Source organism: Meles meles, chromosome 10 (assembly GCF_922984935.1).
Source record: "Meles meles chromosome 10, mMelMel3.1 paternal haplotype, whole genome shotgun sequence".
NCBI classification, from domain to species: Eukaryota; Metazoa; Chordata; class Mammalia; order Carnivora; family Mustelidae; genus Meles; species Meles meles.
Window position 1 is genome coordinate 2,803,802 of NC_060075.1, and position 22,499 is coordinate 2,826,300.

General features: G+C 55.4%; 1 protein-coding gene and 1 pseudogene across 1 annotated transcript in view; one reads left to right on the plus strand and one right to left on the minus strand.

Moving 5' to 3' along the window:
• Positions 1-15,150: 15,150 nt before the first annotated feature.
• LOC123952333 lies at positions 15,151-15,282 on the minus strand (annotated as a pseudogene).
• A 5,648-nt stretch (positions 15,283-20,930) lies between these two features.
• CNPY1 (canopy FGF signaling regulator 1) overlaps positions 20,931-22,499 on the plus strand; it is a 55,370-nt gene continuing 53,801 nt past the window's right edge. Inside the window, exon 1 of the mRNA XM_046020069.1 lies at positions 20,931-21,014. Coding sequence (XP_045876025.1) covers positions 20,942-21,014 — 73 coding nt within the window. The 5' untranslated portion in view covers positions 20,931-20,941. The remainder of the gene's footprint in view (positions 21,015-22,499) is intronic.

Consider the following 22,499-nt stretch of genomic DNA (forward strand, 5'->3'; position numbering starts at 1 on the left):
AATTTTTAACACTTGAAAATCAAAGAGGAATATTGTATTAGAACTTGGGTTTTTAAATTAAATATGGCAGGGGCGCCTGGGTGGCTCAGTGGGTTTGCCTTTGGCTCTCTGCCTCTACCTTTGGCTCAGGTCATGTTCCCAGGGTCCTGGGATCGAGCCCCGCATCCAGCTCTCTGCTCAGCAGGGAGCCTGCTTCCTCCTCTCTCTGCCTGCCTCTCTGCCTAGTTGTGATCTCTCTCTGTCAAATAAATAAAATCTTTTTAAAATTTTAAAAAATATGGGAACTGAATGGAGACAACTCATCGCACTGTTGATTTATTAGCTGGATGCTGATTCTTTTTTTTTTTTAAGATTTTATTATTTATTTGACAGAGAGAGATCACAAGTAGGCAGAGAGGCAGGCAGAGAGAGAGGAGGAAGCAGGCTCCCTGTGGAGCAGAGAGCCAGATGCGGGGGTCGATCCCAGGACCCTGAGATCATGACCTGAGCCGAAGGCAGAGGCTTAATCCACTGAGCCACCCAGGCGCCCCTGGATGCTGATTTTTTTAAGACTAATTTGAGATGTAACTCCTCAAAAAAGAGAATCCATTGAACTAAAACTTCGTAAGAACATTCTTTAGTGGGTCTGAGTTTTGTAGAAAGGTTGTCTTGTTTCAGCTTACTTTTTCGACAAAGAATCCGTGAAATCTCCTTCCAAATCAAAAGTAGCCCCCAGAGAATTGAGGTTTTTTCTCTAGGGGAAACTGATCAAGAAAACATTGTCGTGGGGGGCGCCTGGGTGGCTCAGTTGTTAAGCATCTGCCATTGGCTCAAATTGTGGCAGGGTCTTGGGATTGAGCCCTGCATCAGGGCTCTCTGGTTGGCTGAAAGCTTCTCCCTCTCCCTCTCCCCCTGCTTGTGTTCCCTCTCTCGATGCCTCTCCCTCTGTGCCAAATAAATAAATAAAAAGAAAGAAAACTTTGTCTTAAAAAAAAAAAGAAAAGAAAAGATTGTGTCCCGACATCTGCTGAGCAAGTTCTCGTGTGCCAAGCATCTGGACAGGGACAAAAATGGAAGGTCAAAGAACTTTCATGCCGTCTAGAAGCTCCAAGACGGTGTGGAGAGCAGGCAGGTGAAGGGACGGCGTGTCAGAGTTCTGTGGGGCGTGTTGCCGAGCTCGTGGAGCGTGAGGGAAGGACTAACCCGACCAGGACTGTCAGGGGGGCGGCAGGGGAACTGAGCTTTGCAGAAATTTCCAAGCACCTGGGGGGAGAGCAGGGCATTCCAGTAGGTGTACGGGTACTACGGACAAAGTCATCATTTCTTAGCTCTGTAATCTAAGACTTTTTTTAACGCTTAAGAAAAAGGTATTGAGGGGCGCCTGGGTGGCTCAGTGGGTTAAAGCCTCTGCCTTCCGCTCAGGTCACGATCTCAGGGTCCTGGGATTGAGCCCCACATCAGGTTCTCTGCTCAGCGGGGAGCCTGCTTTCTCCTCTCTCCGCCTGCCTCTCTGCCTACTTGTGATCTCTGTCAAATAAATAAAATATTTTTAAAAAAAAGAACAGTGTATTGAAAGGAGGAACCGAGGTCTGCCTGGTGCAGGTGTGAAAGTGACGGCTCGATCAGGGAGATTCAAATTAAAACAACTTTGAGATACCACCTAACACCAGTTAGAATGGCCAAAATTAGCAAGACAGGAAACAACGTATGCTGGAGAGGATGTGGAGAAAGGGGAACCCTCTTACACTGTTGGTGGGAATGCAAGTTAGTGCAGCCACTTTGGAGAACAGTGTGGAGATTCCTGAAGAAATTAAAAATAGAGCTTCCCTATGACCCTGCAATTGCACTGCTGGGTATTTACCCCAAAGATGCTGATGTAGTGAAAAGAAGGGCCATCTGTACCCCAATGTTTATTGCAGCAATGGCCACGGTCGCCAAACTGTGGAAAGAACCAAGATGCCCTTCAACGGATGAATGGATAAGGAAGATGTGGTCCATATACACGATGGAGTATTATGCCTCCATCAGAAAGGACGAATACCCAACTTTTGTAGCAACATGGACGGGACTGGAAGAGATTATGCTGAGCGAAATAAGTCAAGCAGAGAGAGTCAAGTATCATATGGTCTCACTTATTTGTGGAGCATAACAAAGAACATGGAGGACATGGGGAGATGGAGAGGAGAGGGAGTTGAGGGAAACTGGAAGGGGAGATGAACCATGAGAGACTATGGACTCTGAAAAACAACCAGAGGGTTATGAAGGGGCGGCGGGAGGGGGTGGGGTGGGGTGGGAGGTTGGGGGAACCAGGTGGTGGGTAATAGGGAGGGTACGTACTGCATGGAGCACTGGGTGTGATGCCAAAACAATGAACACTGTTATGCTGTAAATAAACAAATAAAAATAAATAAATTAAAAAAAAAAAAAGAAAGTGATGGCTCGGCCTCTCCTCCAGCCTTTTGAGCAACACACACCCACACGCACCCACACACACACGTGCACCCACACACACACGCGTGCACCCACACACACACGCGTGCACCCACACACACACATGCACCCACACACCCACGCGCGCACACACGCACCCCCACACACACATGCACGTGCCTCACCATGGAAACAAGCGTCAGGATCTGCGTTCGTCGGGCTTCTGGGTCGGGGAGGGAGTGGCTTGGAGTAGGTTTCTATCCACAGACAATACCCCCTCCAATGGGAGTCTAGTAAACACGATGCTTGCCATCCTCTCATTTCTCTGGGTTTTTACGTGTGTCTCATACAGATGGACGTGGCATTGACATGACCTTGGGACGTTGTCTACCGTATTTCTCCACTGCAGAGTTACGTTTCCCTTTGCAATGAATAAGTTTCTTGTGGGGAGATACTCTGAGACTGCGTAGACAGTCTGTTTCTAATCAAGCATCAGTCCAGTGTAGCATTCATGATTTTTGCCTGAACTGACTACCATTTTGCTGGGTGCCACATGATGCTTCTAGGACTCATAATTCTGCACGTATCACTGGTCATGCCTCCCCAAGGAAGAGCTTTCACTGCTTCCCGTTTATTGATTTGTGTCCAGATGGACTTGTGAATTTTTGTGTTTTCCTATAGATTATCACCTATTTTTTAAAATTTATTTATTTACTTTCAGCATAACAGTATAACTTTCAGCATAACAAAACCCTCTGGTTGTTTTTCAGAGTCCATAGTCTCTCATGGTTCATCTCCCCCTCCAGCTTCCCAAAACTCCCTTCTCCTCTCCATTTCCCCATGTCCTCCGTGTTCTTTGTTATGCTCCACAAATAAATGAAACCATATGATACTTGACTCTCTCTGCTTGACTTATTTCACTCAGCATAATCTCTTCCAGTCCTGTCCATGTTGCTACAAAAGTTGGGTATTCATCCTTTCTGATGGAGGCGTAATACTCCATCGTGTATATGGACCACATCTTCCTTATCCATTCATCCATTGAAGGGCATCTTGGTTCTTTCCACAGTTTGGTGACCGTGGCCATTGCTGCAATAAACATTGGGGTACAGATGGCCCTTCTTTTCACTACATCAGCATCTTTGGGGTAAATACCCAGTAGTGCAATTGCAGGGTCATAGGGAAGCTCTATTTTTAATTTCTTCAGGAATCTCCACACTGTTCTCCAGAGTGGCTGCACTAACTTGCCTTCCCACCAACAGTGTAAGAGGGTTCCCCTTTCTCCACATCCTCTCCAACACACGCTGTTTCCTGTCTTGCTAATTTTGGCCATTCTAACTGGAGGTTATCACCTATTTTTAGCATTCTTTCTTATGTTCAAATTGTCACAGATTTGTGCACTGGAAAACCCTTCTAGTTGGATCTGGTACCCTTTCGCCTTTAGCTTCGGGGTCTGTGACGGAGCCAACGGTCCGTCCACCCCTCCCAACTCCTACGTGGAAACCCTAAGCCCCGACGTGACAGTATTGGCTGTGGGCCTTCAGGAGCTGATTAGATTTAGATGAAGTCGCGAGCTGGAGCCCCCATCATGGGACCAATGTCCTTAGAAGAAACTTCCAGCCTCCGGGGCTGTGAGAAAGGAGTGTCGTTTGTTGAAGCAGCCCCGGTCAGGGCTATCTAGTTACTGGAGCCCAGCCTGAGAGTCTGTAGTCAGATTACTGGTTCCCTCAATTAGGAGTTCTTTTCTGGTCCACCCCCTTCCAGGTCGTGGTGTTAGGTCTTTGTGATACAGTTAGGTTCATTTGTTTCTGTTCTCATTGGAGTTCTTCTTAGGTCCTTATCGACTGATTGGCTTACAGGAAACATTCATTTAGTTCTGCTGCCAACGCTAGGGGAAGGGCATGCTCCTGGAGGTGTCCCTCCCGCCCTGACGCTCTGCTCCCACCGCCCCGGCAGGGAACCCGGCTCTTTCGGCTCCAACGCCTCCTTCCTGAATTTCATTTTTGCACAAATGAGCAGATCATGCATGTTTTCTTATTCTTTTTTCTTACATGAACAACTAGACACACACACAGGTTGTTTCAATCTTTCTCTTTTTCTTTAAGATTTATTTATCTGAGAAGGAGAGAAAGAAAGAGAGCTCAAGAGGGGGAGCAGAGGGAGAGAAGCAAGACTCCCCAGTGGGGGTGGGTGGACTCGCTCCCAGGACCCTGAGAATCATGACCTGAGCTGAAATCAGGAGTCAGGTCCTCCCACCTCCTGAGCCGCCCAGGCGCCCTCGTTCTTTCTCTTTTGCTGGTGGCCTGTGATTTGGCGGCTGGGGGCGGTCAGCGGTGGCCTTCGTCCTCCTCCGGTGGGAGGTGGCCTGTGGGTCCGCTTCCTCGGCTCTTTTCTCCGGAAGCGCCCGTTGGGAGCACAAAGGACCCTCGGAGAGCTGAGGGCTGCAGTGGACACCCCTGGCCGGGCTCCTCGACACACAGAGGCTCCAGACAGTAGAGTCAATACTGCAGAATAAATCCCATTATCTCAGAAGCTGTGCTGCAGAATGATAGACACAGATGGTTACTGGGCAGTGCCAGGGAAGCCTGCTTCTTGGCCTGGCTGGGACCCACGCTCCACAGTCCATGCTGTCGACATGGCCCGTGGCCCACGGGCCTGCGCCCTACTTTATGAAACCACGATGACGTCTTCAAGGGAGAGCGGAAGGGAGGCGGTTATTGGAATCGCAATAAGCGCTTTTAAGGGGGCTCTGGGCAAAGTGCAAGGGCCCAGGGGTGGGGTCAGGAGCGCTGAGTGAGGCAGGAAGTGCGCAGTCCAAGGGCGAGCTGCCCCTTGAGGCATTTCCGCAGCTATGCCCCAGGGGCTGGGCTCCCAGGTGGTCCCAAGGTGCACCCAGGTAGGGTCTGTTTTGAGGCTTGAAGCCTGGTGCCCGTGCACCAAATGGCAGGAAGCTGAAGCAGCCCACAGTCCCCCAGAAAGCCACAGCTGGTCTGGCCGCAGGGTCCCTCCCTGGGCCCCGAAGGCCCAGCGAGATAGTGTGGGACTCATCCTCTCCGCTGCACCTAGACCATCACTGAGGACAGGAGGAAGGGTCAGGCAATCCCAAGCCTCCTTCTGTGCGTTAAGTGGAGATTTATAAAAACCGATCCTCTTCAAAGAATTCCTACTTGATTTGATTTGACCTCGTTGTCAATTTTCTTTTGTATTATAGATGAGAAAAACGAGATTTTCAAAAAAAATTCTGTTTTAAAGTAATAGCAGTTAGGATCACACTGAAGGCAGTGAGCTAGGAGAGTCAGAAAACCAGACCAGCCACAACTGTGGGGCCTCTCACCAGCCCTGCCCTTCCTCTGCGTCTCCCTGTGCTGGTGTGTGAGGTGGAAGACGAGAGCGTCTGGGGCTGTAGACAGGACGGGGCGAGTTAACGCACCGAGACGGTCCTTGGCCTTGGGTAGGCTCCGGCCCTCAGCGGACGGACACCACCACCATCGCCACCACTCACAGGAACACGGGGACCGTCACTCCCCCCAGCACCCCCGCCCCGCTACGGCCAGCAGAGTGTAGACACTGAGCTAATCTGGCAGCTCTCAGGTAATAATGACACCCACACCTCTGGTTCATGCCCGGTAAGGGATCTGAATCCCCGTCTGACTCAAGCGTTCTCCGTGGTACCAGTGCGACCCTCAGGGTGAGGGTGGGAGCGGAGGCTGATTTAAAACACAGACTCCCCGGCCGTCAGACACCTCCGCTGGGAGTCTGGGGTGGGGTCCAGGAGGCTGTATGTTTACTAAGCACAACGAGCCATTCTGCCACAGGTTCCTCAGGCCCACACTTTGAGAATCACGGTGCCACCCCACGCCTGTGGGCGGGGGGGGTGGGTGGGGAGGAGGGGTCCGGTTAAGACCCCTGAACTGTGTCCCAAGCTCCTCTCCCCTTACAGATACACTGTAAAGCTCGTCACTCGTCAGTTCTAATCCGTGGAAAGTCTGTACAACAGGAGCCCACGCATCCCTTCCTTGAGTCGACTTCTATTAGAGTCCTTACGTGTCTGGCAGACGCTGCTCTACTCCAGCTGGAATATGTCAAGGAAGAAAAGGCAAGGATCCTTGCCTTCATGGAGTTCTAGTCTTACTGGGAGAAACAGGAAATAAGCAAAATGTGATAAATTAGCTAAATCATCTGCCAGGTGGTGAAGGTGCCCTGAACGGTAAGGGAAGGCTGTTGACACCCTTCCCTTCTCCAGAAGACGGACGGTGGGGCTGCAGCTAACTCCGGCAGCCAAGGTGGGCCCTCCTGGGAATGGGACCCCGGAACAGAAACTTGGAGGAGGCAAGGGCCTGGTCGCAGGATATCTGGGGAAGGCTGCGGGTGGAAGGAAGAGCCCGTGCAAAGGCCCTGGGACAGGATGGTGCCTGGAGGCCTGAGGACACAGAGTCAGCCATGGAACGGATTGCAGGACTAAGAAATGAGGCCCGACGGGTGCCTGGGTGGCTCAGTGGGTTAAGCCTCTGCCTTCTGCTCAGGTCATGATCCCAGGGTCCTGGGATCGAGCCCCACATCGGGCTCCCTGCTTGGCAGGGAGCCTGCTTCCTCCTCCTCTCTCACTCTGCCTGTCTCTCTGCCTACTTGTGATCTCTCTCTCTGTCAAAGAAATAAATAAAATCTTAAAAAGAAAAAGTAAGATGGGATCAATGTATCATCTCCCATGCAGTTCTCGTGATTAATACATTTTTTGTGTGTCATAATTCGACTGGTGGATCATAACGTCTCCATGGGGGTCCCTTTCTATTTGATTGCTCCTCAGGTTAAACCTGCTTTCCAGTGTCCACGGTCCTTCATAATGACCTCTTTCATGATTTGTCTGTGAGTCCTTTTACCTCTAAGGTGGTATCTCTATCAGGAGGCAGACTAAGGCCATTCACATTTAGAACGAAAACATCATGAAGTTCTGTCAGCTTGACGTCTTCTCCTATTTAGGATAATGTGCAAAAGAGACAAGGAAAATGTATTTCTATCAATCTGTATGTTGTTGGCCTCTTGATTTCTTGAAAAATAAGAAAAACAAAGTAGAATTTCTGACCTTTGAATTTTCCATTCCCACGCCACACTTTCAAGACAACGAAGATATATTCTTTTTTTTTTTTTTAAGATTTTATTTATTTATTTGACAGAGAGAGATCACAAGTAGGCAGAGAGGCAGGCAGAGAGAGAGGAGGAAGCAGGCTCCCCGTGGAGCAGGGAGCCCGATGCGGGGCTCCATCCCAGGACCCTGAGATCATGACCTGAGCCGAAGGCAGTGGCTTAACCCACTGAGCCACCCAGGCGCCCCGAAGATATAAATATTCTTTATACAGGATTTTGTCCCTCTTAACCCACAACCAATGCCTTATGTTGAGGTGGTGCGGCGGCTTACAGAAGATTCGGCTCAGAGGATGCAGATGTGTGTACACGAGGGGTCGTCAGACATGTTTAGGAAGAAAACAGTGACGAAGAACATGGCTAGCTTTTCTCAGACGTCCTGACAGTATCTCGGGAGGCTCCCGACACCCCTCGAATACCCCTCTTGGTGACCGTCACGTCACCTCTGCTGGTGGTGGCCAGCACTGCATGGGCAGCACCCCAAGAAAGGACCCGTTTTGGAGTGTGGGCTGAAAGTGGGAGCCCCACATTGGGTATGGAGGTTACTTAAAAACAGGATATTTACAAGAATAAAATAACCAAATGGACACATTTTTTCATAATCTTCTTCTTCTACTTTTTTTAATGCACCAAACCAGTATCTTCAAGCTACTTTGAAATACGAACTCCTACTAACTTTATATTCTCCTTTATTTTTACACGCAGTTTCCAGGAGTCACGCAGGGAGACGGTAGAGCAAAAAGGAGCCCTCGTTGTGGGTCCCTTTCTAGCTGAACTGTGGCTCATCTGATACTCATCTTCCAGTATTTGGCGGAAGGTGCATATCATCTTTTTTCTTTCCAGTAAGAAGGATTTTTTTTTTGGGGGGGGGGCAGTAAATTTCCTGCTGGGAGAGCGTCAGGGCTGACCTGCAGGAGCAGAGCAAACCATTTAGGCGTCTTCGACAATGCAACGTGCGGCTCACAGCGAACGTCTACGAACCGGCGAGTGAGCTGCCGTTTGGAAAGATGTGCCTGTTGGACCCCGGCTTCCCAACGGCACCGCTTAGTCTGTCAAGGCTGCTCTTCTCGGCAGCTCTGGGTCCAACAATGAGAGTTAAAATGACACAGAGATGAGCTTTGGGGACCCGAGAATTAACACAAGTCTGCGTGTCACCCTGTTTCTGTGTCTTCCGGGCATGAGGAGCCCTTCCGGTCAGACGCGGCCACCAGTGAAGTCAGTGGGACCCCGAGACCGGGCTGACCCGGCTGCTCAGGGCTGCTGGGCGTTCGCGGGTCCACCGCTCGGTTCCGAAGAGCCCCGCGTGTGGGACCGCGGAGCAACCCGTCTCCCCCCAAGTGGGGGGCTCGTGGATGGGGCGGGGGGGCACGTAGCCTCTCGGGCAGAGTTTGCACTGAAGGAGGGGTCCTGACAGAGGAGCCCATCGCAGGAACGTGGCCGCTTCGTGCAGCAGAAAGAGCACCTCCCACCTCCTGGGGATGACGGATGTCGTAAGGCTGTGATCTCCTCAGAAGCCATCGTTTCGGGGCTTTGAAGATGAATGAGTGTGTACATATTTCGACGTGCAAAACACTGCTTGCGACTGTAGAAGAATCCAGCATCTTCTTGCCTTTTGACGCTCCCACAGATACAAAACACCGTCGTTTTCCTGGGCAGCAGTTCGTTTATTGATCTAGTTGGACAAAAAGAGCAGAGCCATGAAAAATTACTCCGGCAAACATCCCTTTCATCTTCCGGCGGTGAGGCGTCTTTAAAATCTGATTAAAACACTCTGAAACAAATGAAATGGCTTTCGGTGTAACAGCAGCAGGCACCCAGGGATCTCCCCCGTGGCTCTCAGCTTCGGGAGCTCGCGTTGGAGCCAGAAAACCGAGTCTCAAACCTCAAGCCTGCATTCTTGACTATGTTTTCCTCCAACGCCTTTTGGCAACCACTGTTGCAATGTATAGAATTTATTTCTGGAAACTGTCTCCTGTCTCTCCTGCTAGGTTCTGTACAATTTGGGAACTAGGCATAAGGTGCTCCAAGGGTCCCAGCCTCCCTGCAAACAAGGAAATGGGCTCAGACTGTGGGAGTGGCCGGGGCAGAGGGGGGCATGGCCAGGTGAGGGGGGTTCCAAGTGGTGACCACCCGAGTCAGCCGCTTACCCCCCTCCTCCCGCCCCCCCACCTCCCCTTTGAAGGCATCCCGGGTGTTCATTTTAACCTGATGTCACTGATGTCAAGTGTTCTGAGAACTTCTTCTACAAAGACATGCCCTACAACTCACGGCAGTGGTTTGAAGGCAGAGAAACAGCCAACAAGCCTGTCCATGCTTCTGGTGGCAAATGAGCTGGGATACTTTTTTTTTTTTTTAAGATCTTATTTATTTGGTAGAGATCCCAAGCAGGCAGAGAGGCAGGCAAAGAGAGAAGGAGAAGCAGGCTCCCCGCTGAGCAGAGAGCGGGATGCGGGGCTCGATCCCAGGACCCTGGGATCATGACCTGAGCTGAAGGCAGACGCTTAATGACTGAACCACCCAGGCTCCCCCGACATTTTTTTTTAAAGACATTTATATATTTATTTATTGAGAGAGAGAGAGAGAAAGAGAACGGGAGTAGGGGGTGGGGAGAGGGAACCAGACTCCACACTGAGCAGGGAGCCCAACGTGGAACTCGGGTCCTGGGATCAAGACCTGAGCCAAAGGCAGACGCTTCCCCGACTGAGCCACCCAGGAGCCCCTCAAGCTTTTTTTTCTTTTTTTAATTTTATTTATTTATTTGAGAGAGAGAAAGGACGAGAGAGAGAGCACAAACAGGGGTAGTAGGAGAGGGAGAGAGGGAAGCAGGCTCCCCGCTGAGCAGAGAACCCAACTCAGGGCTCCATCGCAGGACCCTGAGATCAGACTCTGAGCCGAAGGCAGTCGCGGCACCGACTGAGCCACGCAGGCGCCCCTAAACTCCTCTCAAAAACAAATATTCCGTGAACAACCTCCAAGGGGAGGAAACGTACAAAATCCTAACATCTAACGAGAAAAAGCGTTAGTTTTGGAAGAAATAAATTCCGATCTGTGAGAGTTCCTGGGATCAGGAGACGTCACCTTATCACTAGTGCGCCACGAATCGGACTATGGGAACTATTGACTTTGATTCCCACCCATGAGCAGTCTTTTCCAGCGTACTTCCTGCCCTTCTCAAGGGAAGCCTGGCAAGCAGTGTGTGTTACTCCTGGCCTCCAGGACCCCACCCGAGGCTCAGCTCGTGACTTGCTGGAGAGCCCTGGGGCTCTAAACAGGGGGCCGTGGCGTGCCCGTGGCTGTCCAGGTTACCAGAACAGTGAGTGAACACAGACATCCGCAGACAGCTTTGCAAGTCTGAAGGGGGACATTTCTGGTTCCGGGGGAAGGGGTGGGGGAGCTGGGGACGGGGACTCAACTTGCTGTCGGAAACTTTGCAGAATACAGACCCCTGGGCTTCCCTTCCCACCCCAAACGTGCAGGCCACACAATATGGACTAGAGAGTTCTTCAAATGTACCCCGGTCAGGGCGCCTGGGTGGCTCAGTGGGTTAAAGCCTCTGCCTTCGGTTCAGGTCATGATCCCAGGGTCCTGGGATCGAGCCCCGCATTGGGCTCTCTGCTCCGCAGGGAGCCTGCTTCTCCCTCTCTGTCTGCCTGCCTGGCGGTGGGGAGGGAAGCGGCGCAGCGCTGGGAGCTGAGCTGCGAAGTGAAACGTGTGCAAACAGCCGGTCTGCGGTGGGACCAGACACAAGCGGGACCGAATATGGGTTAGGTGCAGCCAGGAGGTGAGCCCGGAACCAGTTCTCCCGATCGGCCTCAGTTCGTTTTTTACAGCTTGGGAGGAACGTTCCTGAGGGAAAACAATGCCAAATGCTGGGCTGCTCCTGGCGGCCTCCCGCAGCTGCCGCCCACAGAGGGAAGCAGAGAGGCGGAAGCAGTCCCCCCCCCCCCCCCCCCCCCCCCCCCCCCCCCCCGAGCAGGGAACCCACCTCCGGGCTCCATCGCAGGATCCTGAGATCAGGACCTGAGCCGAAGGCAGACACGGCACCGGCTGGGCCCTGCTCCGGGGCCAGCGAGGTCAAGGAAGGCCCCAAGGGCTGCGCAGGCCAGGCTGGCTCCTGGGCCGGTCGCGGGCTGGCAGGATGCTTCCCAGGCCCGGCCGCGGTGGTCGTGGTGCTTTCCCTGAGCTCCGGCCGTGGTGCTGGGCCGACCCGGCAGCTCTGCACAGGCCACTGGGCCGCCTGGGCCCTTCGTGTTCTCAACCATAAAAGCCATGTGTTTGGCGTGCACAGGCACTGAGACAGTTGTCAGTCCTCAGGTTCCAAAGACAAAATCTCAAGGATGACAATGTCCTGTCCGTTGAGGGCCTGCATGCACCCCTCCCCCCAAGCGGACCCCGAAGATCCATCTCCCCCCCCAGGCCAGGGGCGGGGAGGGTCGTGGAAGGTTGTTCAGCCCCACACCCCCAAGGTCCTGAGCAGGGAGAGGCTTTCCCAGGACAGATTGGCCTGTGGGGCCGAAGCTCCTTGGTGAGCGGTTTCCAGCAGACCCCAGGAGGGCCTGGGCCCGGAACTGCACAGGCTGGATGCTCCGAGGGCCCGGGGCAGCTCAGCACCCACAGCCCGGTGAGGTCGCAGTGCACGGGGTCTGCAGTGGAGAGGGGACTCGCTGGGAAGCCTCTGGGACTACTGCGTGGGGGTGACACGGGGCGGGGGGGGGCATCCCCGTGCCGGCAGAGCCCAGGGCGAACGGACCTGGGAAGCGCAGCTCCTGGTGTGAGGGTAGCGGCCCTCTTCTGGTTTCTATTAGGGGAGCAGTTGGCATTTTAAACCCTCTTCACGTGCTGCTTTGAACACCCCCCCCCCCCAAACAATTCAGAGTGAGCACACGAGGCGAGGCTGGCCACCGAAGGGAGAGGCAGGCTGGTGCCGTCCTGCCAGGCAGCCTCCCTCCCGCACCTTCACACCCCAGCCGGGCTCCCCACCGCACCCACCCGGACACAGCCTGTTTCTGGGAGGGACCCTCCCCACCCCACCCCACCCATGTGGCCCTGAGTATTTCAGCGGGGGCCGGGACACATATAAAATGTGAGCGCGGTATCGCTCGTGATCTGTTGGCACATTACTTCCCCAGCACGAGCCTGTTCGAGCAGCCGTCCGGTGCCCCCGGCGAGCAGACACCCGTGTTCCCAAACCCCCAGGACAGCGGGAGCCGAGCCCTGCTGCTGGGAGGTTCCCGAGAGCTGGAGACTTGAGGGGCCCAGGGTTTGGCCAGAACGGGGCTCCCAAGGTCGCAGTCAGGGCGACACCCACCGGGGGCGGCCAACGAGAACAGCGGCCTCTCGGGCCAAGTGCTCTTTCCCGTGGCTTTCAGTTCAAGGACAAGTGATGAAATGTTCAAGCTGGAAATTCTCGTTTAATAATATCCTCCTTTTTGTCGTTGGAAAGAGGGAGCCCTGCAGACACAGTGAGCTGCTCAGGTCCATCCGTCTGTACCAGTGTCAGTGTTCACCGCCCAGACCCCGGGGGGCTCCTGCAAGCAGACGGATTGGCCGGCGCCGTCACAGCACGGACAGAAGGGGGCGCTCTGACAGACCCCGGGCCCCACAGCGGCCCAACTCAGACTGGAGGGCAGGCCAGTGTTCAGGAAGGGCTTCCTGGAGGCAGTGACACTTGAATCCAGTCTGGAAGGGCCAGGAGCTTTGGACGAGTAAGGAAAGGTCTGGGAAGGGAGGACCAGCCTGAGGGGACACCTGTAAATGGGGTGCACAGGCCTGAAAAAACACGAGAGGGACCATAAGCCCAAAGGCATAGAGAGAGGCCAGGGGCCGGACTTTCACGCCGGCGGCATTTTACCCTCGGGCAGGGTGGCTGCCACTCGGGGGCTGGGTCCGAGTTGCAATTATGCTGTGTCTTTGGGGGAACTTGGATCCAGTCTGGAGGATGCGGTGCGGTAGGGGCCCTGAGCTAACTGTAATCCAGACAGGGAGGAGGGGGGACCGCGGGGTGAGGAGGGACCAGAGACATCCAGACGTTCAGTGGGCTGTTTTGAGAGGGTCCGGAAAGGTGTAACCTTGGGCCTCTTGCAGGACCTCTCCTCTGTCCCTCCCCAGCCCTCCCTGAGCCCCGGGAGGCCCACCCCCTGGGGCGTCTGTGGGCTCCAAGCCCCCCCGGGGCCAGCACGGTGGTCCCAGGCTGGATCACACTCCTAGCGGGTCGGCATGGGGTGCGCGCGTCCCTCTACTGAAGGTCGCGTTTCATGAAGTCAGGCTTTGTTGCAACTGTCCTCTCCAAGCTCGGTCGTCCTGGGCTCAGAGCTGGCGAGGGCCCCAGGGACAGCACTGTCCTTCCACGTTTCTTCAAGCTGCCAGGCGTGTTAGTAAACTCTCCTGAAATCACTGAGTTTGGATCGGTTTGCTCTCTGCCGTGCCTAGCTCAGGGCCCTGGGGATGACAAGCAGCTCGAGGGGGGAGCCACGTGGCCCAGGCCTCCGTGGAACCCCTGGCTTCGTCCCAGGGCCACGGTTCCCAGTGGGGTCTGCATGTCCGGGTGTCCTCGCGGCTCCCTGTCCCAGCTCCCATACAGCGCACCCGCTGGGGCGTCAGCCTGCTGCTGGGAGCCCAAGTCCGGAAAGTCTCCCACAGCAGAAAACACAGACTCTGATTCTGTGTCTTAGGCAGATACGTCCAGGAGAGGACGGTGAGCAGGGAGAATGATGGTCGGAGCGAGGAGGTTCTCAGAAGCTCAGCTCCTTTCCCTTCCTCTCTCCAGAGTTCCGCTGCTGCGGCTTAGGGAAAAGTATTTTCGGGCCAGTCTCTGTGCCTAAAGGAGGGGGCGCCCACTTTGCTCGGCTGCTGGGTTAATTGCCCCGGGGGTCCCTGCCACCAGAAAGGACAACGCTTTTTAGAGACAGAAGTTCGAGCACGTGCAGGGTGTAGAGGACGGGTCCCCGGCCCCGGGTGTCTGAGGACACCCCAAGAAGGGCTCACTTCCTGTCTACACCAGGAAGGAACCCCAAGCTGGGAGCTGAGGGGTCACAGCACCACTTCCTTCCTCTGGGACATCTGGGCTGCGGCTCAGATGTTCATGACGTATGTGTTCGTTCCTTAACGTGAGTCGTTATTGTCACTTATGCTGAAGGGCAGGGGTCACAGCGGCGTGCCCAGGAGGTTTCCAGTCTAAGTAAAAGAGACAAAACAATTCAATGAAAGAAAAACACCTCTCCCAGTAAATGAGATGATGCTTAAAACCTCGGAGGGGCGAGGTTATTGGCTTTTTCTCTTATTCATCCTTTCTTGCCTCGAGGGCCGACTCAGCACTACCTTGCCACAAAACCTTTCCATGTGAAATTCTACATTAACACACATCGGTTGCTTCTGGTTAAAATGGAATACATTGATTTATTTATGGTTTTAAAGATGTATTTGTTTATTTATTTGAAAGAGAGAGAGAGAGAGTGCAGCGGGGGAGAGAGAGAGAGAGAAAGGGAGAGACTGTCCGGCAGATTCCCTGCTGAGCCCAGAGTCCGATGCAGGGCTCGATCTCAAGACCCTGAGATCATGACCTGAGCGGAAACCAAGAGTCGGACGCCTAACTGACTGAGCCAGCCGGCGCCCCGGAATACACTGATTTTAAATGGAAATTGCTGTTTTATTTTCCATTTTTATCTCCATTTTAATTAGCAATAATCGCGCCTCGGATAAACCTCATTGGCTACGATACTGCCACTGCACAAAGCTTTTTTTTATCTCCATTTTAAATGGAAAGGGCACTTAAGCTGGTTTTGACTCAAGAGTCAGGCTCGGGGTGCCTGAGGGGCTCAGTGGGTGAAGCGTCTGCCCTGGGCTCAGGTCATGATCTCAGGGTCCTGGGATTGAATCCCAGGTTGGCCTCCCTGCTCAGTGGGGAGCCTGTTTCTCCCTCTGCCTCTGCCTCTCCCCTGCTTGTGCTCCCTCTCTCTCTCTCTACCAGATGAATAAATACAATCTTAAAAAAAAAAAAGTATCTCGGGCTCCCGGCAGCTTTGGGACGGGGGAAGGAGGCCGGGCAGCTGTGGGGTCTCTCCCGGCACCCGCTGGCTTCTCCAGCATTGCTCACCCGCCTTGGTGGGGGGAGGCGGATGGAAGGAAGTATGGGGAGGGGTGCAGGGGAGTGGGGTGGGGAGGCAAGGGAGGGTAAGGAGGATGGGGGTAGGGGCTGTGAATCCCCCCTTGCTGCTGGGCAGCAAACTGTGCCTCAGAAACCTCCAGCGCTCCCTGTCCTGCGGCTTCCCCGCGGCAGCAGTAGCTTCCGCTTCCCGCAAGGTGACCATCAGAGGGAGACCCCCGCACTTCCTCTTCCCGCCACGTGACACCCGCAGGGCGGCTGGAGCAGACCCTCTTCTCTGCAGCAGGTTGCCCCGGCAGGGTCACAGGAAGCCCTCTTTCTCCCGGGTGCGACCTGCCCCGCAGGGTTCCGTGCACAGCGCCTTATTCCTGCGGGGCCACCGTGCGCGCTCTTTTCGCTCTTCTGACTTCTTCCACTGGCGACAACAGGCTCTGCCGTAGGTCTTCTGGAAGAGCCAGTGGTGTCACACCCCGAGGCTGCTGCAGAGCGCGCGGTCCCTCCGGAGAGGCCCTCCCGGTGCCCGCAGCCTGGCCGCTCGCCGGGCTGTGTTTGGTTCCAGCCACAGTGGAAGGAAGCAAACCGTGAAGGCGCCTCGAGGAGAGCTCCGAGGTGAAGGGGAAGAAAACGTTCCTTCTTCCTCTTTGAGTTCGTTGTCTAAAAATAATCAGTAATCAAGTTGACAGATCAGCAGGAGAAAAATTTTGAACACAGAGGAGCCCCCAAATATGAGGCCCAAAGGGCAGCCGGGTGGTTGACTGAGGCTGAACTGGCACCGAGCAGGAGGAAGCGGTGGGGCCGGGCCACGAGGGCGGGAGGCCAGGCAGACTTGACGTGTGGGACGCAGGTTGTCCTCTGATGCAGGCAGGCTCCCCGGGGGAGAGGGATCTCTGGCGTTGGGCTCCTTCCCGGTCCGGGTCCCCTCCCCAGGGTACGCCCAGGCAGCGGAGGGGGGAGTGAAGAGATTTTCCTGAATCTGCAGTTTCTTAAAAATAATCGACCTAAAATAATCTTTATGCCGAGGAGGCCTAATCAGGGGCGACAAGGTCTGCTCCCCTTCCGTAGCACGCGACATTATACACATGGTTTGGAACCTTTTTGGTTAACTTAGAAATACGCTCTGTGCACAGCGGCGCACGGAAAGATTCCTTCCTTTTCCCGACAGCGGCTCCCGCACCGAGCTGTGCTGTTTCCCGCCTTCGGGTAGATTATTCCCGACCACGGCTCTCACGGTGGGGCTGCCGCGTGTGACCCCAAACCATTCTGTCCCCGTGCAAGGGTACGTGTGGTGCAGATTCTCGAAGTGGGGTCCCGGGGTCACCCCATACGCGTATCTGTCCCGTGAGGGACTATTTGGACGCCACCAGATGGCCCTCCGCGGAGGCCACACACGTTCACGGCATAGGAGGACGACCTGCGGCAAGACCAGCTCTTCGATTTTGCTCGTCTTTCCTCTCAAATCCTTACTCGGTTTTCAAGCAGGTTAGATTTTGACGTGTTTTGTTTTGAGCGGTCTTTATTTTTTAGGGCAGATTTTGAGCCGAATTAGTGACTTCCCACGTACCCTCTGCCCCCCATGGGCTGTCCCATTATCAACACCCCCCCGTTGCTGCATGTGTGACAGTTGGGGAGGCCACAGCGACACGTCCTCACCACGCAGAGTCGGCGGTTCGCGTTAGGGTTCGCACTACAGGCTTGCACCCCTGTGTACTGACCGGCCTCCGCCTCGACAGTCCCCCAGCAGCCTGTCGCTGCCGAAAAACCCTCCGTGCTCTGCTTGTGAGTTCATTTTACTTTGTAAATAATCCTAGGAGCAGCGGCTCCTGGCCGGCTGTCTGTGAAGTGTGTGACTCTCGATCTCGGGGCCGTGGGTTCGAGTCCCACGTTGGGCATAGACATTACTTAAGAAGAAATGATTATGGGAGGGTTCTCTTTCCTTGGTGTTTCGGATTTTCCTCCTCCTGTTCTGGTACTAGTTACAAAGCCCCGTCCCGCGCTGCAATGACAGACAAACTCTCTCTCTCAATGTCTTCTAGTGCTTTTATGGTTTTGTTTCTTAATCCACAGGGAGCTTGCGTGGTGTGCGCTGTTCTCTGGCCCGCTTTCTGGAAGCCCGGTCCCTGGAAACACCACCTGCATCATGTCCTGAGAGTCCCGTCTGGCGGCGCAGGAAGTACAGAGGGACGGGCCGAGGGGCGCAGGGACCTGCTGCGGCTACGCATGGGGCAGGGGCAGGTGGCGCAGGTGGAGAGAAGTAGACTCATTCCTGAAGTATTTAGGGACAAAATCAAGAGGATTAATCATGAATCAGGACGGGGTCCAGGGAGCGGGGCTGTTAGAAAAGACCTCTGGGTCTCTAGACTGCGCAACAGGTGGATAGCGGTCCCGCAGATACGAAAAAACTGGGTGCTTGTTAAGGGTCCGGAGACCCCCGGAGCTGAGGAAGGAAAGCCAGACTGCATGGGGTCTAGAGGACTCTCACTCACTGCCCCCGGCTTCCTCTGTCTCACGGGGGTGACATGGGACCCGTCCCCAGGCTCTGTTGTCCTCTTCCTACTGGCTCTTCTGCAAGGTCCTTGGGTCTCGCCTCCAACAACTGCACGGTCTTGTCCAGTCGGTTCCTCTGGAATGCGGTGACCCCCCAAACTGCTGAGCCAAGAGGCTGGGGTTCACTGGGGTTCCCGCTTCCGCACTACAGACTAGTAGACTCTGACAGGAGGGAAACCGTCACCTCTCCGCTTCTACCCGTTAGGAATTTCATTCAGCTTCCAGCAACCTATACCAACAAGAACAAAGGCTTAAACCTGGAGGGATTTACTTTTTCCCTTATATGAGAAGAAGGCCAAGAGTTGACAGGGGCTGGTATGGAAACGGCACAGAGCCCTCAGGACCAGGCTTCTGGACGCTCGCTCTGCGACGCTCTCTGCTCTCCAGCCTCAAGCCTGCCTCAGGGTCTGGGACACCTGCAGGAGTTCCAGCCATCAGATCCACGTTCCAGGGAGGAAGCAGAAAGAACAAAGGAAAGGCAAGAAGGACCCATCGCAGCTGCCTTCCTGATGTGAAAACAAAGGCAAAAGAAACGTAGAGAAAATTAAATCTCCTTACAGCTCGCAGCCCACACACAAGTCCTTGGGACAGGTAGAGTGACCGTCCTCCAGGAAGTCAACTGCCTCCAAATTAATACTTTGCAAGAGGCAGAAGGCAACCTTAGCTTGACATTAGCCTGACCTCCAGGATCCTGTAAAAATCCCTTTAGAAACTTCCTTTATCTCTGCGCCCCCTCACGCGTGTTAGCAATCATCCTCCAAGCACACGGGCACCCGTACACATCCGAAGGGTCTCACGACTAGGTTTTACTGGACAGCAGTGAATGACCCTTTCCTAACAACAGCTAGCCCCTCGAGGTCCTCGAAACCTTGCCTCCAACTTCCTTGGAGACTTACACGGTCCCTAACCCCCTCCCGACTTGCGAGTATGTAATTGGCCCCTGTTCACAGCCCCAGTGCGGCTCTTTGTGCTGGCGGGTCCTGTCCCCTGCTCTAATAAGACCACGCTGTTTGCACTGAAGACGTCTTGAGAATTCTCTCTTGACCGTTTGCTCCCAGACCCTACTTCACGTCACATCATTCCCAGTTTTAAAGAGCTTTTCAGAAGTCCCTCCCAGCTCCTTCTGCCTACAGCTCAGCGCCAGGGACTTCATCCAGTGGCCACCCCGATCGCCAGGGGACTGGGACTGGAGCCTCGGAGCTGAGTGCCCTGCTGCCCCGACGACAACTGGAGTCCTAGCCCCCGACACGCAAGCCAGGGCGCAGGAACAAGTTGCTCACCGTGGCGGCTTAGGGCTGCACACAGGGGAAATGAGCCAAGGAACAGTGGAGGAAATGGCAACTTCTGTCCTGCTGGCAAAGGGACGTCATCTTGTCAGGAAGGGAGGTCAGCAAGAGTCCAAGGTGTGCTGGGTTGGGCTTGGGGGAACTGCCTCAATTCAGGCATCGAGATGGAGGATGTCTGTGGCTGTTGGTCCATCACACATTTCCTCATCCCCCACTGAGAGAGCCTGGGAACCGTGACACCCCCGTAGCAAAAGCAGGGAGTCCCCCAAATGCACTTCTCCACTAAACGGTACCAAGGCACTTGGAAGAACAGCCAGTCGGGGCTGGGGCGGTGGTTACAAGTAGCCCCGAGACATCCCTCCCTCCTTCCTTCCCTCCCTCCTTCCCTTCCTCCTTTTCTCTTTCTTCTTTCCCCTTTCTTTCTTCCATCTCTCCTCCTTCTCCCCGCAAACGCGCCCTGCTCATCTCCAGCGAGCGAGCTCTGTCGCAGCAGCGAGGGGACGAGCATTCACAGCTCACCAGACAGAGCCAGACCGCTGCTGCTCCCGGAAAACGGAGGTCAGGTGAGTTGGGGGAAAGCACTGGCCCAGAAATACTCACCCTCTTTCTCCACCTAACCCTACCCTACGGCCTGCCGCTGGCGGGGAAGAGTTGCCCCTGGAGAGCAGACAGTGTGGGTGGAGACCCAGGAACGGGAAGGGGATGGTACCTCGCTGCTTTCCATACTGGGATTTCCATGAGACTCATTTGAATAACAGCCTCCTGCCGACTGACCAAAGCAGTGTCCGGTTAAAATGCAAGTGTGACGCTGAGTGCCCCCCTTTCCCTGCACCTGGCTCTGGGGCGGGCACATAGGGTGGGAAGGAACAGGGCCTAAGGAAGGGGGGACATCGGAGAGTGGGGAGGGGAAGGGGGCAAAGAGGCCCCCAGGATCGGACAGAAGGCCTGTGGGGGACCCGACCACGGCAAGGCGCTTCTCAGAGCCCAGGAGGACCCTTCCTCCACCTCTGTCTCAGGCTGCGAGCAAGGCCCGGAGGTGCCAGGTGACCAGCGCGAAGGCCTCCTTTCTGCAGGGGCGAGGCTGTGTGCTGGGGAGCGTGTGCCCAGAGCCTGCTGCAGCTCCCAGGGCCGCCCGCGCCGGACAGCTGGACCGGCTGTTGCAGCAGGGCTGGCGTGAGGGCAGCTGGGCGGGTGTGGGGACTGAGCATGGGGCCACTGACTTGGATGGAGCTCAGGGACACGGGAGGGGCTGGGGCGGTGTGCAGGGATGGGGCCCCGGGGGTGGGGACCAGCTGAGCCGAGGCCAGCTGCCAGCGCCCGGGCGCAGGTGCAGGTGTGGCACCTGGGGGCCAGCACTGGTCTCCAGGTGACAAGGGGACGCTGGCCTCTCCCTGCTGGTGCCCAACTTCAGGTCAGCTTCAGAGGAGGTCGGCTGTGAAGCATGGGGTCGGGGCCGCTGATCATGGTCCTGTTGGCCCTGCTGGCGTGGCCGGCGCGGGCTCTGGGGGCTCAGGACCCCGACGTGCTGTGCGGAGGTGAGTGTGGCCGTGGACAGCTTCTTCTCTGCCCCGGGCACCCAGCCGAGAAGCCCCCGGGGTCCAACGAGTCCCAGGCGCGGGGCTCCTGCCTGCTGTGGCTCTGGGGCTGGGGCAGCCCTTCGCCTCTCAGCCTCCTTTTCGGGGGACACTCGGGGGTGCGGGGTCTGCTGAGGGGGCCAGGCCGGCACACCCAGCCTGAAGCACTAGGGGGATCTCTTACAACTTCTTTCAGCAAACGCCCTCACCGCTTTCCCGGCTGTAACGTTGGCCCCTGGCTTCTAGAATCCACGGGTGGGTTTAGGTTTCCTTGTCGTCGGAGGACAAAGGGCAGAAGGGGCGTTCACTCCGTCCCGCAAGCTGCCGGGCATGAGAGGCAGGGGACGGAACAGGGAAGGACAGGCCTGTGATTGCCCGTCATGGTGGGGACGGGCTCTGTAACCAAGAGGCCTCCACGCTGGCTCAGGAGCCTGGAGGCTTCTGGACGACTCTGGACTCAGAGCTGTGTCTGGCTCTTCTTTACGCTCCCTGGCCCCCTGCATGGTCCCTGGGTCTCTGGGTGGATGGAGGCCGCTGCTGCCTGTCCCAGCTCAACACTGGCCTGTGCTGGCTTCCCTGGCCTGCTCCGGGGGTATGAGGGAGTCCTGTGTGCCCTGTGTGGCCGGGACCTGGGGATGGCAGAGGCGGCGAGGGGCTGGGAGCCCACAAGCCGGTGTGCGAAGGCTGGAGAGGCCACCTGAGCTGGGGACCGAGTGAGTGCGACCGTAGCACGGGCTGTGCTCAGAGCGCCCACCATTTCCCCTTTCCCAAGCGGCCTCAGACGTGGTCCCTGCCCACCCCACACAAGTCAGCGGGCACCCGTGTGACTTTCTTTGTCTGGACCCAGTGCCTGACATCACGTCTTTACTCGAACGCATCCTCTCCAGAAAGTTCCTGCTCAAACGCAAACATGTCGCCGAGCCTGGGAGGAGCCTGTAGAAAAGACGATAGACTCCGGGTCTGAGTCTCACTCCCAGAGGCGGAGGCAGGGATAAGTGAGCTCTCAAAAAGGTGTTTGGACCCGTCTAGAACCGTGGCTCTTTTGAGCAACAGATCCCTCTTTCCCAGCGAAGCTGTCCCCAGAGCACTGTGTGGACAGAGGATAATGTGGGCGGCCTGTCCTGTCCAGGGTCTCCAGACGGACGCGTGTGCTCGGAGAGAAGGTGGGGAGCCCCACGGGGCAGGGAAGGAAGTATTAGACCTTCTGTTTATGTAGATTTTATCTTAAAACGACCCGTAGTATATTTCAGAGGTGTTTTCGAGTCTACCTATAAAGCCGTGAGCGACATACATCGGGTGCCCTCAATCCCTTGCTGGTTGGTGCGCCTTGGACCTACTCATGCGGGGCTCAGGGTCCCCAGGCAGCGGCAGCAGCTCTGAGAAGCGGGGCGAGAGCGAGGGCGTCTGTCGAGAGACGCTGGGTGTCGCTGTGGGAGCTGGAGGGAA